Source organism: Ruditapes philippinarum, unplaced genomic scaffold (genome assembly GCF_026571515.1).
Source record: "Ruditapes philippinarum isolate M1 unplaced genomic scaffold, ASM2657151v2 ctg561_1_1_1_1, whole genome shotgun sequence".
Classification (NCBI taxonomy): domain Eukaryota; kingdom Metazoa; phylum Mollusca; class Bivalvia; order Venerida; family Veneridae; genus Ruditapes; species Ruditapes philippinarum.
Genome location: NW_026863904.1, coordinates 10,234 through 32,011, shown reverse-complemented (window position 1 = coordinate 32,011; position 21,778 = coordinate 10,234). Strand labels below are relative to the sequence as shown.

At 34.6% G+C, this 21,778-nt stretch overlaps 1 protein-coding gene across 1 annotated transcript in view; it reads right to left on the bottom strand.

Annotated features, from left to right (window-relative positions):
- LOC132723762 (trans-Golgi network integral membrane protein TGN38-like) overlaps positions 1 to 17,526 on the bottom strand; it is a 37,261-nt gene extending 19,735 nt beyond the window's left edge. Inside the window, exons 1-2 of the mRNA XM_060708538.1 lie at positions 17,468 to 17,526; positions 7,471 to 7,530 (exon numbers count right to left, since the gene is read on the bottom strand). Coding sequence (XP_060564521.1) covers positions 7,471 to 7,474 — 4 coding nt within the window. The 5' untranslated portion in view covers positions 7,475 to 7,530; positions 17,468 to 17,526. The remainder of the gene's footprint in view (positions 1 to 7,470; positions 7,531 to 17,467) is intronic.
- Positions 17,527 to 21,778: the final 4,252 nt, after the last annotated feature.

The window sequence follows — 21,778 nt, the reverse complement described above, 5'->3', positions numbered from 1 at the left end:
TACCACTAATTGGTAAAATTCCTCTTTTTCAAGATTATTTTAATTTTAATTTTAACATTCTTGAAGTAAAATGAAAGAACATGATGCCACAATGATTAAAGAAATGGGGCCAATCATCATTGAACTGGGGAAAATTGTTATTAGTCTTAATATTGATAAACCAATAGTTCATAAATTAATGATCAAGCTCTGTTCTTTAAAATAGATAGATATAGCAGACATTTTTATTCAATAATCATACCATAAGAACCATTTGATCTTCTTATTTCTTAATTTTGATAGTTTAACCCTTTACCTCATATATATGCGAAACAATGCACTTTCGACCCCCCCCCCCTTATTTAGGCCTCAAATAGTGAAAAAATGTCCTATTTGGGCCACAAACACATGTTTTGGTTTGAGAAATGTTGTTAAAAAAAATGAGCACTTTTTCGCGCCGCCCCCCATCCAAAAGATACATCAGGGGGTTGCCAGAAGGGGGATGTGCCTCCTTCTGTTAGGGGGGTTTGAAGGGGGGCAGAGTCCCCCTCATCGCCAAGAACATTTTGGACTTGTGAGAGGCTAAAAATGACCCCAGGTCGATCATAATGTAAAGTGTAACCAACGCTGAAAAGCCTTTGACTCTATCTCAATCCCTTGAGAAGTTGCAGCACTTTGAAATAAATTTTGATGGAAAAAATCGAGGCAAAATAGTGACTTTTGGCAATTTTGAGATGTCTTCTTGTTGCCATGGTAACAGGAAATTTAAGACTGAGCATGTCGTTACAAAGGCAATGGTCCAGTCAACATTTGCGCCAAGTTTGATTAGTATTGAAGCATTTTTCATAGTTTCATAGCAATTTGAACTTGTAACATGTGGATTTCAGTGAAAACGGCCATTTTTCACAAAATGCTCATGGGGGAAAGGGTTAAAGGATGTTTTAAATGAATTTTTTCTATAAAATGTTTTAAGAGTGAAATTAGATTGATTCTCAAAAAAGTTGTTACATAGAATGTCAGTTAGTAGGATTTAAACTGTGCAGCAATTATTTATGCATGACCCATATTTGCTTTTCCGGAAATATAAAAACATATTTCTTTTAAGCAGGTATCTTGGAAGTCAAAATCAAAATCAGTTTACATCTGGTCATAATTCCTTTCAATTCTATAATTTACTTAACATGAATGGTAAATAAAATAATTCACATTGCCCAAGGAAATTTATACAAATATCCATTGGAATTTACCTGTAACATTAAATTAAGAACAAGAACATGTTTGTTAAACACAAATGCCCCCGACTCAGATTCTAATCAGTAACAATATTTAAAACAAGAGCTGTCGATAGGACAGCAACGCTCGACTATTCTTAGTGCTTGATAGTAAAAAAAATGCTTGATACAGTTACCTCCTCCTGTTTACAGGTTGGGGTAATGATGGTGAACAAGTGTGCAAAGTTTCAAAGCCATATGTCAATGAACTTTGAAAATATTTGAGTGAGGTATTACAAAAACTTTAACATAAATTCTAAGTCGAAAAAGGGGCATAATTCTGTCAAAATGCTTGATAGAGTTACCTCCTCCTGTCTACAAGTTGGGGTCATGATGGTAAAAAAGTGTGCAAAGTTTCAAAGCCATAATGTCAATGGACTTGGAAAATATTTAAGGTATTACAAAAACTTTAACAAAAATTCTAAGTCGAAAAAGGGGCATAATTCTGTCAAAATGCTTGATAGAGTTACCTTCTCCTGTTTACAGGTTGGGGTCATGATGGTGAACAAGTGTGCAAAGTTTCAAAGCCATATGTCAATGGACTTTGAAAATATTTGAACTATTACAAAAACTTTAACATAAGTGGTTACGCCGACGCAGACGCCGACACTGACACCGACGCTTGGGTGACTGCAATAGCTCTACTTATTCTTATCAAATAGTCGAGCTAAAAAGGCTGTATGGGCAAAAGTGTAAAAATTCTATTTTTAGAACTGGTGACCTTGACCCAACTGACCCCTAACTCCATCCAAAGGAAGAATATCATGCAACTTATTTTGCTACTAAATATGAAAAAATCTGTCAATATATAAAGGCTGTATGGGCAAAAGTGTAAAAATCTATTTTTAGCACTGGTGACCTTGACCCAACTGGCCTCTTACTCCATCCAAAGGAGAAATACAGTGTAAGTTATCATCCTACAGGAAAGTATAAAAAAATGAACAAAGGGCAAAAACTCCAAAATTAGGCAAAGCGGAGTTATGTTTTTTTGCACTGCACTTCTATTCAATGAGATCTATCTATCTATTAAGTTTCCTGACGATATCATAGTTATGTCTCGGGTAAAATTCAAAGTGTAAAAATGAACAAAGGGCAGTTACTCCAAAATTAGACCAGGCTTTGTTTAGGTTCTTTAAGCATTGCAGTTCTATCCAATTATATCTAGCTACCTACAAAGTTTCATGTTGATATCTCAAATAGTATTAAAGTTATGTCCCAGACAAAAGTCAAAAAGGTAAAAATAAACAAAGGGAAATTACTTCAAAATAAGGCAAGGCAGAGTAATGATTCTTAAGCACTGCACTTCCACCCAATGAGACATATCTATCAAAAAAGTTTCATGTTGATATCTCTTATAATTTTAGAGTAATATCCCGGACAAAGTTCAAAGTGTCAAAATGAACAAAGGGCAATAACCCCAAAATTAAGTAGGCAAGACAGTGTTACAGTTCTTGTGCACTGAAAACTTACTCAATGAGTGTAAAAATAAACAAAGGGGGATAATTAAAAAATTAGGCAATACAGAGTTAAGGTTCTTGTTCACTGCACAACTACTCAATGAGATCTATCTACCTACAAAGTTTCATGTTGATACCTATTATAGTTTTAGAGTTATGTCCCGGACAAAGTTCAAAGTGTAAAATAAACAAAGGGGGATAATTCAAAAATTAGGCAAGGCAGAGTTACGGTTCTTGTGCACTGCACACCTACTCAATGAGATTTATCTACCTACAAAGTTTCATGTTGATACCTCTTATAGTTTTAGAGTCATGTCCTGGACAAATTTCAAAGTGTAAAATAAACAAAGGGGGATAATTCAAAAATTAGGCAAGGCAGAGTTACGGTTCTTGTGCACTGCACACCTACGCAATGAGATCTATCTACCTACAAAGTTTCATGTTGATACCTCTTATAGCTTTGAAGTTATGTCCCGGACAAATTTCAAAGTGTAAAATAAACAAAGGGGGATAATTCAAAAATTAGGCAAGGCAGAGTTACGGTTCTTGTGCACTGCACACCTACTCAATGAGATCTATCTACCTATAAGGTTTCATGTTGATACCCCTTATAGTTTTAGAGTTATGTCCCGGACAAAGTTCAAAGTGTAATAATAAACAAAGGGGAATAATTCAAAAATTAGGCAAGGCAGAGTTACGGTTCTTGTGCACTGCACACCTACTCAATGAGATCTATCTACCTACAAAGTTTCATGTTGATACCTCTTGTTGTTTCAAAGTTATGTCCCGGACCAGAAACGGGGATGGACGAACAGACGGACGGACAGACGAACGGACGGACGAGGCGGCGACTATATGCTCCCCCGAAATTTTTCGGGGAGCATAAAAATCTATTTCTGACATTGGTGACCTTGACCCAAATGACCCCTTGCTAAAGGAAAAGGAAGAGGACCTGACCTCCCTTGGTATGACTATTATAAACATGAAAGACATTAACTTAAAAATAAAGGCTGTATGAGCAGAAATGTTAAGTTGTTTTTTTTTACACAAATGACCTTGACCTAGAGACGCCGGACTCCACAAAAAATTAGAATACCGTTAAAGGTATCCACCTACCAAATATGAAAGATATCATTAAAACAAGATTGCATTTGAGAAAAATGCTATGCCACCGCATGGTTCAAATTTCATAGCTGTACACCAAAGGACAAGAAAGTAGGTCGCATCATCAAAATCTAGGTCAAAGTTCAATTTTTAAATGTCATTGATGTACATCAAAGGACAAGAAAGTAGGTCAATGTCCCCTTATGCAAGGCATAATTTTGACCCAAGGGTTTAATAACAATCTTGATACAGGTCCACCAAACAACATTTCAAGTCAAATATCTATGCTATAGCTTTCTCCCATTCAGAAAACATTTGTTTTATTTTCTGTTTTTACTACGTGTACATAATGAGAATCACTGTCCCCCGGCAGGGCTAATTTTTGACATTTGAACAACTTTGGTAGAGGACCTATAGATGATATTATATATCAAACATCAAAGCTCTATGCCTTGAACCTTCAGACAAAATTTTTTTTTTTCACTATAATAAATTATGTACATAATGAAAATCAATGACCCCCTGCGGAACCAATTTTGACCCCAGGGCTATAATTTGAACAATCATGCTAGAGGTTCACTACACAATGTTTCATGCAAAATATCTTTACTTTATCCTTTGTAAATTTACAGAAGATGATTTTTTAAGTTTTAACTATATACATATAGGATAAACCTATGGCTCCCAGGGGCGGGGCTAATTTTGACACAAGAGGCAAAATTTGAACAACTTTGGTAGAGTACCTTTAGATGATATAATTTAACAAATATAAAGCTCTAAGCCTTGTACCTTCAGACAAAGATTTTTTTTATTTTTTACTATATGTATATATTGAAATCAATGACCCCCAGGGCAGGGGCAATTTTGACCCCAGGGCTATAATTGAACAATCTTGCTAGAGTTTTACAACACAATGTTTCATGCAAAATATCTAACCTTTAGCATTTGTCAATTGCTAGAAGAATTTTTTTTAAGTTTTTACTATATACATATAAGGAAAACCAATGACCTGGGACGGGCCGATTTTGACCCCAGGGCTATAATTTAAACAATCTGGGTAGAGGTCTATCAGACAATGCCTTATGCAAAATATCTAAAGCTCTAAGCCTTTTGGGTCTTTACAAGAAGGTGTTTTAAGTTTTTACTATATGTACATATAGCGAAAATCAATGACCCCGGGGCGGGGGCCGATTTTGACCCAAGGGCTATAATTTGAACAATCTTGGTAAGGGTCTACCAGATGATGCCTTATGCAAAATATCTAATCTCTAGGCCTTTTGGGTTTTTACAAGAAGGTATTTCAAGTTTTTACTATATGTACATAGTGAAAATCAATAACCCCTGGGGCGGGGCCAATTTTGACCCCAGGGCTATAATTTGAACAATCTTGTTAGAGGTCTACCAGACAATGCCTTATGAAAAATATCTAAACTCTGGGCCTTTTGGGTCTTTACAAGAAGATTTTTTAAATTTATTCTTATAATCCCTTTTGGTTGCCATGGCAACCAGATTTCTGCATGGAATGAAATTCTTTGAACAACTTTGTAAGCCCTTTACCCAAGGAACAATCCTGCCAAGTTTGGTTGAAATTGGACTGGTGGTTTTTCACAAGAAGATTTTTTAAGTTCACTATATAATCTAAATAACACACACACAAACACACACACATACACACAGGTGAATCGCTATATGCCACCGCATCGCAGATGCTGCGGTGGCATAAAAATTAAGTAATTAGGTGAAATTTTTTTATAAATCCAACTTGGCGGAATAGGTTAACCATACAAGGCCCTATTTTCAAAGTGATAAAAAGGGAAATTACTGGGAAAATGGATGGCACATCTATATAACTTGGCAATATCATGTACATTGTATTGATAAGTAAGTGTGGAAATTATTAAGCAATTAGTTCAGATAGAACATAAGATATTTCCAACTTGCCGGTTTAGGTTAACCAGGGCAATAACTTGGTGCAAATGGAAGCCATAGTATGTAACTTGCCCAGATCATATACTTTGTACGAATTAGTAAGTGTGTAAATTATGAAGCCATTGGTACAGGTAGAACTTAAGAAAAATCCAACTTGCTGTTCTAGGTTAACCTTGTACGGACAGACGGACAGACAGGCGTACGGTTCAATAACTATATGCCCGGGGGCATAAAAATAGCACACCAATAGTTAAACTGAAAATAAAGAATAATAATACAAGGTGAATCCTATACATGTATATGGTGTATGACACCTGTCTTCTTCCCACTTAAATTAGGTGAACAAAATAAAGAGTGTAATTATATGAAATAGGTATCAGTTACATAAGCACTCCTACAGTTGAACTGAAAATAAAAAGTAATAATACAAAGTGATTCATATATACGAGGGCTGTTCGAAAAGAATTGCTTATTGTCCTCTATCTCGTGATCCACGTGGGACATGATAAAAACCAATACATACCTGTATAGGGTAATTCAATACCTACACAAAGGTGTAATTTAAATGTACATGTTAGACTAAGTGTAAGACATACAACTTGCAATTTAAATACACACAGACCTTGACCACTGTAGTAAAAATGGTTGGTAGAAGCGTGGACAAAAAAGATAAAATACGGGCTTACAACAAAGAACACTCAAAACTGGGTTGCTCTTTGAAGCAGTTGATGACTGAACTCTCTACTGCATTTGGGCCTTCTTGTGTATCTTATGACACAGTGAGGCGATGGAAAAAGAAATTTGAGTCTGGTGTAGAGTGCATCAAAAATGCACCAAAAATGCACCATAGGCATATAACTATCAACGGTTCACTTTATTTTGAAGAAGCATTTGAAAGTCAGAAAAATTTCTGCTAGATGGGTACCACATCTGTTGACCAATGAGCAAAAGAGGCAACAGGTTAAGGTGGCCAAAAAGCTGCTTCAAATGTTTCCAAAATATGACAAAAAACAGTTTGCCAATGTCGTCACAGGTGATGAAACTTGGGTCCATTATTTTGAGCCCGTCAGAAAAGTTAGCAACAAAATCTGGGCCACTAAACTCAACAAATGCCCAATAATTGCCAAACAGTCATTGAGTGCAAAGAAGGTTTTGTATGCAATTTTCTTCTCTGGTGAAGGAGTCGCAATAAAAGTGCCAGTGAAAAAGGGCAAAAGTATCTCTGGGAAGTACTACTAAGACATAGTACTTAAGAAACTGAAAAAGTATTATAAGAAACAATGCCCTGTCACTAGTTTTAAGCAATTCGTCTTCTACATGACAATAACCTCGCTCATACCTCCGCAATAGTTTCGGCATTTTGAAAAAAAAAAGTAACTGTTTTGCCTCACCCCCCATATTCTCGAGACCTTGCCCCATGTGATTTCTTTTTGTTTCAAAAATTGAAATCATTCCTTGCTGGGCGGAATACAAGTCCCGACAGGCACTTGGATCTGCCATTCATCAGTACCTTATTACTGTGCCCAAATCAGCATACCGTGACACCTTCAAGAAGTGGATAGTACTTGAGGGCATGAAATGAACAATTTTGAGCTAACTTGAAATTTGAAAACTTCAGATAGAAATAAGCAATACATTTCGAACATCCCTCGTAATTTATGGTGTATGGCACTTCCCACTTAAATAAGGTAAATGTACCAGGTAGTTGTGTATATATTCTACTATATTACCCATTTGATTTGGAGATGGAGGTGGATCTCTAAATTGCTCATCATAATCTGTGTAATAATCTGACAATAAAGAATATATCAGTATAAGAGTATCACACAAGTTTTCCAATCAGTCTCACATACAGAAGCATATGATTTATATTTCGCTAAAATAGTTCATAAATAATTATCCTTTAAAAATTGGCACATACAAAATACTGGAGTGAACAAGTACTAACTTATAATGTTACAAGTAACTGCCAAATGCTAAATCAGTGGATACAACCACACAAGAAAATAGCCATCAGGCTTATTGTCACTGAAACAAGGGATTTAATTTAAACAATTTTTGCAGAGTACTCCACCAGAATGTAAACAAGAGGGCCATGATGGCCCTAGATCGCTCACCTGACTTATCAAACTCATCCAAGCAATTACCTAGACAAGCATTCTGACCAAGTCTCATGACAGGTGAGTCAAAAATGTGACCACTACAGTGTTAACAAGGATTATCCATATTTGAGCAGTGCGACCTAGTTTTTTACCCAGGTGACACATATTCAAACTTGACCTAGAAATCATCAAAACAAACTTTCAGACCAATTTCCAGGATACTTGGATCAAAACAGTAGCAACTAGAGTGTTAACAAGATTTTTCTATTTTTAGCTCTGGTGACCTAGTTTCACATGCGATTGCGAACTCATCCAAGCAATTACCTAGACAAGCATCCTGACCAAGTTTGATGATAATTGAGTCGAAAATGTGACCACTAGAATGTTAACAAGGTTTTTCCATATTTGGGCAGTGTGACCTAGTTTTTCATCCAAGATGACCCATGTTCGATCTTGACTTAGAAATCATCAAAACAAATTTTCAGACCAATTAACAGAATATTTGGATCACAACAGTAGCCACTAGAGTGTTAACAAGATTTTTCTATTTTTAGCCCCTGTGACCTAGTTTTTCATCCGAGATGTCCCATGTTCGATTTATTCCCAGCAATGACCTAGACAAATTTCCTGACCAAGTTTGATGACAATTGAGTCAAAATTGTGACCACTAGAGTGTTAACAAGGTTTTTCTATTTTTAGCTCCTGTGACCTAGTTTTTCATTCGAGATGACCCATGTTCGAACTCATTTAAGCAATTGACTGGAAAAGCATTCTGACCAAGTTTGATGATGATTGGTTCAAAAATGTGACCACTAGAGTGTTCACAAGGTTTTTCTATTCATAGCTCCTGTGACCTACTTTTTCATCCAAGATGACCCATGTTCAAACTCATTCAAGCTATCAACTAGATACGCATCCTGACCAAGTTTGATGATGATTGATGCAAAAATGTGACCGCTAGAATGTTAACAAGATTTTTCTATTTATAGCTCCGGTGGCCTAGTTTTTCATCCGAGATGACCCATATTTGAACTCATCCGAGCTATTATCTAAACAAGCATCCTGACAAAGTTTGATGATGATTGGGTCAAAAATGTGACCACTAGAGTGTTCACAAGGTTTTTCTATTTTAAGCTCCTGTGACCTAGTTTTTCATCAGAGATGACCCATGTTCGAACTCATCCAAGCAATTGACTAGACAAGCATTCTGACCAAGTTTGATGATGATTGGTTCAAAAATGTGACCACTAGAGTGTTCACAAGGTTTTTCTATTTTTAGCTCTTGTGACCTAGTTTTTCATCCGAGATGACCCATGTTCGAACTCATCCGAGCTTTCAACTAGATAAGCATCCTGACCAAGTTTGATGATGATTGAAGCAAAAATGCGACCGCTAGAGTGTTCACAAGCAATTGTGGACGTACGACGGACGACGGACATTCACCAATCCTAAAAGCTCACCCTGAGCAAGCTCAGGTGAGCTAAAAAGTTAACAACGGATGCACTGTCAGACAATGGACAAATTGTGGAAACAAAAGCGCACCTTGACCACTTTGTACTCAGGTGAGCCTAAAGCTGCATGCCTCCAGGTGAGCCAAAATATTTCAATAAAATCAAACTTGAGAAATATGTACTACGATTACAGGAAATGTAAAATGATTCAAGATTCAAGTAATATTTTACATGTTATGTGTGGTCAATGACTGAGTTTTCAATATTTACAACTATATTTCTACTGCGTGACTAACGCATTAAGGGCTATTTATGCATATTTTGACAACTTTTTGGTAATACATGTAGGTTGTAAGTGCCATTGATACTGTTCAAATTGCTTCCTTTTGGTTATTTCACAATATTATACATTCAAATAAATTTTCAAAATTTTCATGAAAATTAGCGTGAATCTGGAGGCGTGCTGTTTTAAAAGTAAACTAGAAATGTGTCCATAGGACACGGGTGCCCCCACCGCGCCACTGTTCTGTCAACCTTTTTCCTAGGTCAAGGGAAATAACTCTACAAATACTGGATAAATCCACAAGCAAAAACCCCAGGTGCAAATCTAAATATGCTGAGCAACCTGCCCATAAGGTTTAATGACTATGTCAAATCCTTTTTGAGTAACTTGCAAATTGCAAAAATTTTCTAAGTGAAGGGCAATAACTCTAAAAATTCTAAATAAATCCAGACGAAAATACCTGGTGCACAACAGCGCATGCTGATCAATATTCCTGTAAAGTTACATGACTCTAGGTCAAATACTTTTTGAGTTACATGCGACACATGTTGAAAATTGCAAAATTTTACTAAGTCAAGGGCAATAACTCTAAAAATACTAAAAATATCCACATGAAAATACCCAGGTGCACAACTACACATGCTGATCAACATTCCTGTAAAGTTCCATGACTCTAGGTCAAATACGTTTTGAATTACGTGCGACACATGTTGAAAATTGCAAAATTTTACTAAGTCAAGGGCAATAACTCTGAAATACTAAAAATATCCACACCAAAATACCCAGGTGCACAACTACACATGCTGATCAACATTCTTGTAAAGTTTCATGACTCTAGGTCAAATACTTTTTGAGTTACATGTGACACAAGTTGAAAATTGCAAAATTTTACTAAGTCAAGGGCAGTAACTCTGAAAATACTAAAAATATCCAGACGAAAATACCCAGGTGCACAACTACACATACTGATCAACATTCCTGTAAAGTTTCATGACTCTAGGTCAAATACTTTTTGAGTTACATGCGACACAAGTTGAAAATTGCAAAATTTTACTAAGTCAAGGGCAATAACTCTGAAAAAACTAAAAATATCCAGACGAAAATAACCAGGTGCACAACAACACATGCTGATCAACATTCCTGTAAATTTTCATGACTCTAAGGCAAATACTTTTTGAGTTACATGCGACACAAGTTGAAAATTGCAAAATTTTACTAAGTCAAGGGTAATAACTCTGAAAAAGTCAAGGGCAATAACTCTGAAAATACTAAAAATATCCAGACAAAAATACCCAGGTGCACAACTACACATGCTGATCAACATTCCTGTAAAGTTTCATGCTTTTTGAGTTATGTGTGACACAAAAGTGAACGGACGGATGGACAGAAGGACGGACGGACAAGGGTAAATCTAAATGCCCGCCACTTACGTGGGGGCACAAAAATATTCACAATTCAAGGCAAATTTTCATGTTATGTGCAATTAACATGATTTTGCAATATTTTTACCACTACAGCAAGACTAACATAGTAAGAGCTATCGTTGCATATTCTATTGACCTCATACTGGTAATTTTCATAGATTTAAGGCACTGTTTGCAATGTGTTAATAACTTTCTTTAGTCACTGGACATTATTTTATTTTCTAATACATTTTCAATATTTTCATGAAAATAAGTACGAATCTGGAAGCATGCTGCTTTAATATAATTATTTATAGACCACATGTGCATTCACTTTACAGAATTCATTACTAATTTGAAGGATGACCTAACATACATGAACAATGGACTCTGGACAGTGAGTGAGAAGTAAAATCAGTATCTCAAGCAAATCTTACAACTGACTTAGCCTATATGCATACATAAAGTTGAGGAAAATTATTGTAAGTCATATAATTACATGTAGTTTCAGACTTCAATAACAAACAAAAGAATGCTTAAACAGAACACAAAATTCAGCATATATGAACAATAAAGACAACACAGCAAACATTAATATCTCTGAGCAGCAAAGCTAATATAGTTTTTTGAATATATAGGGAAAATAAAATAAATTGTGACCGCTGGAATATATTCAAATACTAAAATATAACATACTGAATTGTTTACTTACACATAATTAAATAATACAAGAGGGCCATGATGGCCCTTAGTCACTCACCAGAAACAATTGTTTTACAGTGTTGGAAATTGTCCATTGTCAATATTTTCTAATATTAAATTTGAGCATAGAATATGTTTAAACAATAATTTGAAGAAATGCCATGACCTGGTGCATTTAAGCTTTAGCTTAAACAGGGCCAATCAAATTGATATGAGCAAACTTGATAAAAGACTGCTTAAGAATGCTACAAAGCTTGGTGATCATCTATACATTATTTCAGTATGAAATGATGGCCAAAGGTTTTTTCTATTTTTAGCTTAAGTGGCCCCGTTAAGGGGCTAATCAAATTAATATGAACAAACTTGAGTACCTAAGAATGCTACAGACAAAATTTGGTGATCATCGATCCATTACTTCTATAGAAGGAGACGTTTAAAGGTATTTCTATTTTTAGCTTTAGCTGCCCCTAAAAGGGGCCAATCAAATAAATATGAGCAAACTTGTAAAAGACTACCTAAGAATGCTACAGACAAAGTTTGGTGATTTCAATAGGAAATGACGTTCAAAGGTTTTTCTATTTTTAGCTTTGGAGGCCCTTAAATGGGGCCAATCAAATAAATATGAGCACACTTGATAAAAGACTGCTAAAGAATGCTATAGACAATGTTTGGTGTACAGCCATCGATTAGTTCTGTAGAAGGAGATGTTTAAAGGTGTTTCTATTTTTAGCTCTAGAGCCCACTAAAACGGGCCAATCAAATTAATATGAGCAAACTTGATAAGAGATTACCTAAGAATGCTACAAAGATTGGTGGTTATCCATCAATTAGTTCTGTAGAAGAAGGTGTCTAAAGGTTTTTCTATTTTTAGCCCTAGAGACCCCTAAAAGGGGCCAATCAAATTAATATGAGCACACTTGATAATAGACTACCTTAGAATGCTACAGACAAAGTTTGGTGATCATCCACCAATAAGTGCTGTAGAAAAAGACATTTAAAGGTATTTCTATTTTTAACTTTAGGGACCCCTACAAGGGGCCAATGAAATTAATCTTAGCCAACTTGATAAAACACTACCCAAGAATGCTACAGACAAAGTTTGGTGATCATCCATCAATTAGTTCTATAGAAGAAGATGTCTTAAGGTTTTCCCCCTTTTTTCTAGCTCTAGAGACCCCTTAAAGGGGCCAATGAAATTAATATGAGCACACTTGATAAAAGACTACCAAAGAATGCAACAGACAAAGGTAATCAATTTGTTCTGTAGAAGCAGACAATTAAAGGTATTTCTATTTTTAGCTATAGTGGCCTCTAAAAGGGGCCAATCAAATTAATATGAGCAAACTTGATAAAAGACTACCCAAGAATGCTTAAGACAAAGTTTTGGGATCATCCATCAAGTAGTTCTGTAGAAGAAGATATCTAAAGGTTTTTCTATTTTTAGCCCTAGAGACCCCTTAAAGGGGCCAATCATATTAATATGAGCAAATTTGATAAAAGACTACCCAAGAATACTACAGACAAAGTTTGGTGATCATGCATCTTTTAGATCTGTAGTAGAAGATGTTTAAAGGTTTTTCTATTTTTAGCTCTGTTGACCCCTAAAAAAAGCCAATTGAAATGACATAAGCAAATTTAAGTGTGACTGTCACAAGGATGCTACAGACCAAATTTAAGGTAAATCTGCCCAGCAGTTTCAGAGTAGAAGAGAATTGTTGACGCAGGACGCCGGAGTATCCCCCTTTGATACTCATAGCTCACCCGGAGTCTTCGACTCTGATGAGCTAAAATGCTTTGAGGAAATAAAAACAAAAGCACTTCTAAGGCATAATGAGCCTTTAATTCTGAGTATATTTTTAACTTCTCCTTTGCAGATTTTTTTTTTATTTTAAATGCTTGATCTACGTAAGAATTTTTTTTTTTTTGGGGGGGGGGGGGGGGACTTTTTTACCTCTGTGGAGCTCCTTTAAAATATAATCTCTGCCAAATCACAATATAATGGGCCACTGCTTTAATAAAATATTCAAACATTTTCTAGTTTGTAATCTAAATATAATTCATTGATGCATAGAGAAACTCCATAGAAATTTATACCGAGGTAAATTTTATGACTAATGAACAAATTAACATAAGCAAAGGCGCAGAATATATATTTTGTATTTATGTATTAACATAATCCAAGGCGAGGAATATACATTTTGTACTTTTGTACTATTATAAGCAGTCTTACTGATTTTGTTATTTTAATAATTGAGCAAGTGTAAACAAAATTAATAGGATATTTAGCATGAAAACTTTGGTATATGAGCATCTAATAATATATTTTATCAACATCACTCATCAAACCAATTAATGGCAATTATATATTCATCAAATATACATAGTTTATAGTTACTTAAAAGTGCATACAGCCCATCAAACTGATCATAGAACATTAATTATAAAAATACAGGTAGTAATAATTATAATACAGAAGTATCTTCACTTTTGAAACCTTCATAGAGCATGCATGTATCACTCTACCACAATCATACAACATTTAATATAAAATGAATCATTTCAACCATATGCCATATGTCAAAATATGCATCTTCTCCTTTTAGAAGTAACTTAATTATTGAATGATTATATGTTATTGTAAATAGATAAATAGATCTAATTGAGAGGCATTGGTGATCACCTGTTACTCGATGACGAGACACATTTCTTTATTACTCAATGTGAAAATTATTAAATACTCTATTTCAAAATGAGCAAACGATTACAAGTTTATCAAAGCATTTTTTTTTAATAAATTTTAACAAATGCTAAAATGTATATAGTAATCATAATATGAAACAAGCAATTATCATAGTATTGCAAGCAATCTATAAGTCCTCTACACGTGAGAACCCCAGCAACATTCTGACGGGCCATTGGCCATTCAATTTAACCAGTGAATGAATGACAAAAATGAACTTAAATCTTTTGAGTTCTAAGTTTGTCTTTTACATAGTAATGTGTTAAGTTTCCCTGCCTAGTCTGGAAATTATGTTTATACAATAGATAATCAAAAGGTCCAATTTTCTCAAGTTGAATAAGTATAACTAATGTTTCAACTTTTCTCTAATTTAAGTAAATTTGTTGGAAAAATCAGGTCGAAACAGTTTTTATGAACAGACAGACAGACAGACTGAAGGAGACTCTTAAGTTATTTTTTTAAACATCCGTGTTACCAAAATATAACATATTTAAATACAAAATTCTTAAAGAGGAGATAACTCTTGAAATAACGATGCTAGATTTATGAACATTGATAAATAAAGAGTTTTACTTTAAGTTTAAAGATACCATTTATAGTCACAAAGAAGATAAGTAAAACAAGAGGGCCATGATGGCCCTGAAGTCGCTCACCTGTATATAGGCCACCAGGGCGGGGCCAGTTTAAACCCCAGGGCTTTTATTTGAACAAACTTGGTAGACACCCATTAGAAGATATTTCACGCTAAACACGCTAAGGACTAGCTCGTTGAGTTTTTTAAAAAAAGATTTTTTAAGTTTTAACTATACACATATAGTTAAAAGCGATGACACCCCTAGGGCGGGGCCAGTTTTGATCCCAGGGCTTTTATTTGAACAAACTTTGGAGACACTCACTAGAAGATGTCTCATGCTTGATATCTAAACTCTAGCTATTCTGTTTTATTTAAAAGAAGATTTTTAAGTTTTTGCTATACACATATAAGGAAAATCAATGTCCCCCAGGGCAGGACCAATTTTGACACTAACGCTTTATTTGAACAAACTTTGAAGACACTAACTGGAAGATGTTTCATGCTAAATATCTTAACTCTAGCTATCTGGGTTTTTTCAAAGAAGATTTTATAAGTTTTTGCTTTACACATAAATAAAATCAATGATCCCCGGGGCAGGGCCAATTTTGACCCAAGGGCTTTTATTTAAACAAATTTGGTAGACACCCATTAGAACATGGTTCATGCTAAATATCTTAGCTCTAGCTCTTTGTGTTCTTTAAAAGAAGATTTTATAAGTTTTTACTATATGCAAATAGGGAAAATCAATGATCCCTGGGGCGGGGCCAATTTTGACCCAAGGGCTTTTATTTGAACAAACTTTATAGACACCTATTAGAAGATGTTTCATGCTATATATCTTAGCTCTAGCTCTTTGGGTTCTTTAAAAGAAGCTTTTATAAGTTTTCACTATATGCATATAGGGAAAATCAATGACCCCCGGGGCGGGGCCAATTTTGACCCTAGGGCTTTTATTTGAACAAACTTGGTAGACACTCATTAGAACATGTTTCATGCTAAATATCTTAGCTTTAGCTATTTGGGTTCTTTAAAAGAATATTTTTAAGTTTTTATTATATGCATATAGGGAAAATCAATGACCCCCTGGGGCGGGGCCAATTTTGACCCCAGGGCTTTTATTTGAACAAACTTGATAGACACCTATTAGAAGATGTTTCATGCTTAATATCTTAGCTCTAGCTCTTTGGGTTCTTTAAAAGAAGACTTTATAAGTTTTTACTATATGCATATAGGGAAAATCAATGACCCCCCGGGGCGGGGCCAATTTTGACCCCAGGGCTTTTATTTGAACAAACTTGGTAGACACTTATTAGAACATGTTTCATGCTTAATATCTTAGCTCTAACTCTTTTGGTTCTTTAAAAGAAGATTTTTTAAGTTTTTACTATATGCATATAGGAAAAATCAATGACCCCCCTGGGGCGGGGCCAATTTTGACCCCAGGGCTTTTATTTGAACAAACTTGGTAGACACCTATTAGAACATGTTTGATGCTCAATATCTTAGCCATAGCTCTTTGAGTTCTTTAAAAGAAGATTTTTTAAGTTTTTACTATATGCATATAGGGAAAATCAATGACCCCCCGGGGCGGGGCCAATTTTGACCCCAGGGCTTTTATTTGAACAAACTTGGTAGACACTCACTAGAAGATGTTTCATGCCAAATATCTAAGCTCTAGCTTTTATGGTTTTTTAAAAGAAGGTATTTAAAGTTTTTTCTTTCGGTTGCCATGGCAACCAGAGTTCTGCATGGAATTAAATTCTTTGAACAATTTTTAAAGGTGACCACCAAAGGAACATTCCTGTGAAGTTTGGATGAAATTGGCTTAGTGGTTTATGAGGAGATGTCATTTAAAGTAAAAGTTTACGGACGGACGGACGACGGACGGACGGACGGACGGACGGACGCCGGACGAAAAGCGATCACAAAAGCTCACCCTGTCACTTTGTGACAGGTGAGCTAAAAAAACAATTTTCAAATATAGCATTAACTATTATGTATAGTAAGTAACAAAGATGAAAATTAAAACAAAAATATAATGTAGGTGTTGATATCATGAATGTTTATTTTGGATTTGAAGAAAATCCATGAAGAGATGAGAAAGTTAAAGAATGAATAAGAAAAATTCAAAGGAGGAGGTAATTCTGGAAATATGGATTCTAGATTTATAAACCTTGTCATATTATTACGATGTGGGATTTTAAAGTAAATCCTATAAGGAATGAAGAAGTAGGAAGAAAATAAAAAGATGTGCATAATTTCCAGACTGTCATCTACCCATATTTCAAGTTTCATAAAAATATTTTCAGTACTTTTTGAGTTATCACTGGATCCAGTTTATGTGTAAAATTCGCCATATTTTCAGTCTATTTGTTGCCATAGCAACCAGAATTTTCAACATAGGAAGAAAAGAAAAAACTTTGTACAAAAAAAAAATAAAGTGTAAGACTATTAATTGAAATGACAATTTACCTTCATCATAAGAATATGATTCATCTGTTGAAGACGTTGTTGGTGCTAAATAGAAAGAAACATGTCAGTTTAGATTAAAAGTTACAAAAAGCTTTGATCAAATCTTTAATGTTAATGTTAGATTTAAGTTTTTTACAAATAAATTGCAATATAAGTTATTAATATACAGTGTCAATCTTGTTTAAAATATCACAAAAAAAACTGTAAAGAGTATTTACACAAAACATGATATTTCTACAACAAATAAAATTCAAATTTCATATAATTTATTATGTCTTTGACAGTTCAGGTGAATTAAAGATCAAGGTCAGAAAAAAATCATGTCTGTTTTATCATATGTGTTCTTTTGAAAGAAATCTTTAAGTATGACAAGTCAAGCAATATTCAACAATATGACATTGGTGGTCAAAGTTAATTCAAGGCCAAGGTCATATAAAAAAATTCAACATATTGGTTTTGTAATATGTTTTCTTTTGTCCAAAGTATTAATGGACCTTTCCGGTTTTTCGTAGCGGAATATTTAGCCATATATTTTCCATTCATTGCTAGGTTAACTGCTCACAAACAGTATCACAAACATAACCATGTGTTCTTTTGTGCAAACCAGGTCAACCAGTGACTATGTATTATCTCAGTGTAGCAATTGGATAACAAGTTAGCCAATTTACATAAAACTGTAAACACTGAAAAGGTTCATTAAATCTGTAAGTAAAAAGGTAATGGCAATTTAACCAAATTTTAAAAATATGACCTTGATGGTCAAGGTCAAACAAAGCTCAAAGTCATATATCAAAATAATTCAACATGTCCATTTAGTCAAGTGTGTTCTTTTGTCAAGTATGAATGATATCCATAAATAAACAGTAAATTTCAATAATTTGACCAAGGTCAAATAAAGGTCAAGATCAAATTTGTACATTAATCCAAATTATAGCATACAAGAGCTGCGGGTAGGTTACAGCAACGCTCGACTCTTCTTAGTGCTTGATAGTAAAAAAGCCTTGATAAATGTAAAATTTTACTTTAGTAAACAAAAGGGTAAAATTTTTCTTTAAATCCATTTAACAGTTATAGGCCTTGGAGAGAGTCTATTATGCTCTCAAAGAAGAGTATAAAATTTCAACTTGTTTCAAAGCCATATGTCAATGGACTTTGAAAATATTTGAGGTATTACAAAAACTTTAACGACGGACATTCTAAGTCAAAAAAAGGCGCATATAATTCTGTCAAAATATTTGATTACCTCTCCTGTCTACAGGTTTGGGGTCATGATGGTAAAAAATGTGCAAAGTTTTCAAAGCTTATAATTATGTCAATGGACTTTGAAAATATTTGAGGTATTACAAAAAACTTTAACGGACATTCTAAGTAAAAAAACTAGAACTCAGCGAGTCGGATGTGTCGCCTTGTAAACAATGTAGTTTAGGGGAAATGGGCCAGGACAAAAAATGAAATATGAAAAATAACAAAGGGCAATAACTAAAAAAATAATAAGTGCAGAGCAGCAGTTTCTGTACACTGCACTTCTTATCAATAAGATCTATCATTCTATGATGTTTCAAGTCCATTTTTTTTTTTTTTTCTTGGCGCCCTTTCATTTTTTTTTTTGGCTTTCCCTTTTTTTTGGTTTTGTTTACTTGAGGAAAAATGACCCAAGACAAAAATAAAGTAAGAAAAGCAACAAAGGGCAATAACTCAAAAATAAGAAATGCTGAGTATCAGTTCTTATGCACTGCACTTCTTTTTAATGAGATCTATCATCCTATGAAGTTTCACAGTCCATAATTTTTATACTTTCAGAGAAATGGCCTGGACAAAAATTAAGTATGAAAATAAACGAAGGGCAATAACTCAAAAAATAAGAAATGCAGAGTACCAGTTCTTGTGCACTGCACTTTCTTCTTAATGAGACCTATCATCCTATGAAAAGTTTCAAGTCCATGGCTTTTATACATTAGGAGAAATGGCCTGGACAAAAATAAAGTATGAAAATTAACAAAGGGGCAATAACTCAAAAATTAGAAGTGCAGAGTACTGGTTCTTGTGGCACTGCATTTCTTCTTAATGAGATCTATCATCCTATGAAGTTTCAAGTCCATAGCTTTTTAGTTGAAAGAAATTTCTTCGAAATGGCCCCGGACAAAATTAAAGTATGAAAATTAACAAAAGGGCAATAACTCAAAAAATAAGAACTGCAGAGTTACCGGTCCTTGTGCACTGCACTTCGGGTCATTGAAAGAAAGCATGCATACCAAGTTTGAAGTCAATCAGACTTATAGTGACTGAGTTATGCTCCGGACAAGCTTTTAGCGGACGCCGACACGACATTGACGACGCCGACTAAGAACGCCGCCGCTATAACCCCTATATGTCAGCCTTTTCAAGCGACACAAAAAAGGCGCATAATTCTGTCAAAATATTTTGATACAGTTAACCTCTACCTGTCAACAGGTTGGAGTCATGATGGTAAACAAATGTGCAAAGTTTCAAAAGCTATAATTAAGTCAATGGACTTTGAAAATATTTTTGACATATAACAAAAACTTTAACGTAAATTCGAAAAATCGAAAAAGGGGCATAATTCTGTCAAAATGCTTGATACAGTTACCTCCTCCTGTCTACAGGTAAGGGTCATGATGATGAACAAGTGTAAGTTTCAAAGTCATATGTCAATGGACTTTTAACATAAATGGTTAAGGTGACAACGGAGTCAATTATCACTGAAAATACCTAAAATGAGATTTTTTGCTAAGTGGATTTATCAACCTTTTCTGAACACATTCGTGATTTAATTTTGGAAGCAGTTAGTCCAAAAAATGTGTTTTTAAACGTTTTAAAACGGAACCTATACTATTGTATCTGCTATTTCGCCGTAACCTGGTCGATTATCGATAACGCTCCACCCCCTGTTGAGAGCATCAATGAGGGAAATCGGTAGTTCCCATATATCCGTGAATTACAGGTCCATACTGGTCCATACTTCTCATAATACATGTATCGTACAACTAACGTACATCTTTTATGAATATCTCAACATTTAGCCTTTTTTATAAATTAAGAAATTGTCGGCCAATTTAAGTTTAAATTTAGTTAAGCATAGCGGAAAATATCCATAATGTGTGAAAATAATTTGTCTGTCCCGTTAATCTAATAGATATTACGTTGAGTTGATAGACTTTTGTACGGATTCAAGGGCTTACTTTACATTCAACCTCGTTTTCTAACAATGTCAAGTAAAACAACAACAAAAACAGACAACGATTTTTTTTGTGAACGCCTATGTGACTTTTGGTAAGGTGTCCCTGACAAATTTCTAAACCATTTTTAGATTGTCTAAGGATGATTATTTCCCTCTAAACAACAAAAAAGATTAAATTAAAATATTATTCAGTGAAACATAAAATTGTTTTCGGGCCAGTAAATCGAACACAGTACTAATAAAATCTGGGACAAAGTATGAAATTTATTGTCTACCCGGTAAGAAACTGGATCTCTATGCCGTGCATAGATGATATTCATAATAGAAGTCAAGGAAGGGCCAGATCATAATATCGGTAATACCTTTTTATTTCTATTAAAATATGTGAAGCATTTATCAATTTCCGTGGAAAAAATATATAATATCCCCGTTCTTATTTGTACATGCTACCATGGACTTTAAAAGACTGTCAGAAGCTTAGTTTTTTGTTATTTTATTTTATATTTTTAATGGAATTTCATACACGAATACACAGGCAGAGTGACACTGGTATAATACAATAATAATGCTGTGAATAATAATAATAAACTTCAAAAAGGAAACAATTAAATACCCCGCTAGCGGGGCGCAAAAATGCGTTCCATTTCCCCCACTGATGCCTCAAATTTTACCAAAGTCACGTGACATGTGCGACAAATACCAGACGTACAGTAAATCACGTTAAGAATTGAAGAAATTTCGGCTATAAAACTGATATTAATCAGCAGCTTTTTAATTGGTCAGATGTCATGGGTCATAAAAATTTGTTAGAGTATGTTACCCCTGGCAACTTGTGACCCTCTTCTGGTCGCGATATTTGTGTATTATGCAATTATTTAGCGGTGAAACGTAGGGGTCCGAGAGAGAAAGCCGATTTATGACACTTCGTTTGATGCGGGTCGGACTAACTTTGAATCGGCATAACTTTTTAATAATCAACAATTAACATGGCGGTTTAAAGCACATGAAAGGGAATTTCATTTACGGAGGGAACCGTGTCAGGGATTTTTGTTTGCTCAATAGCAACTTAATTATATCTTTAATTGCGTAATATGTATGGTGAAAAAAGTCGC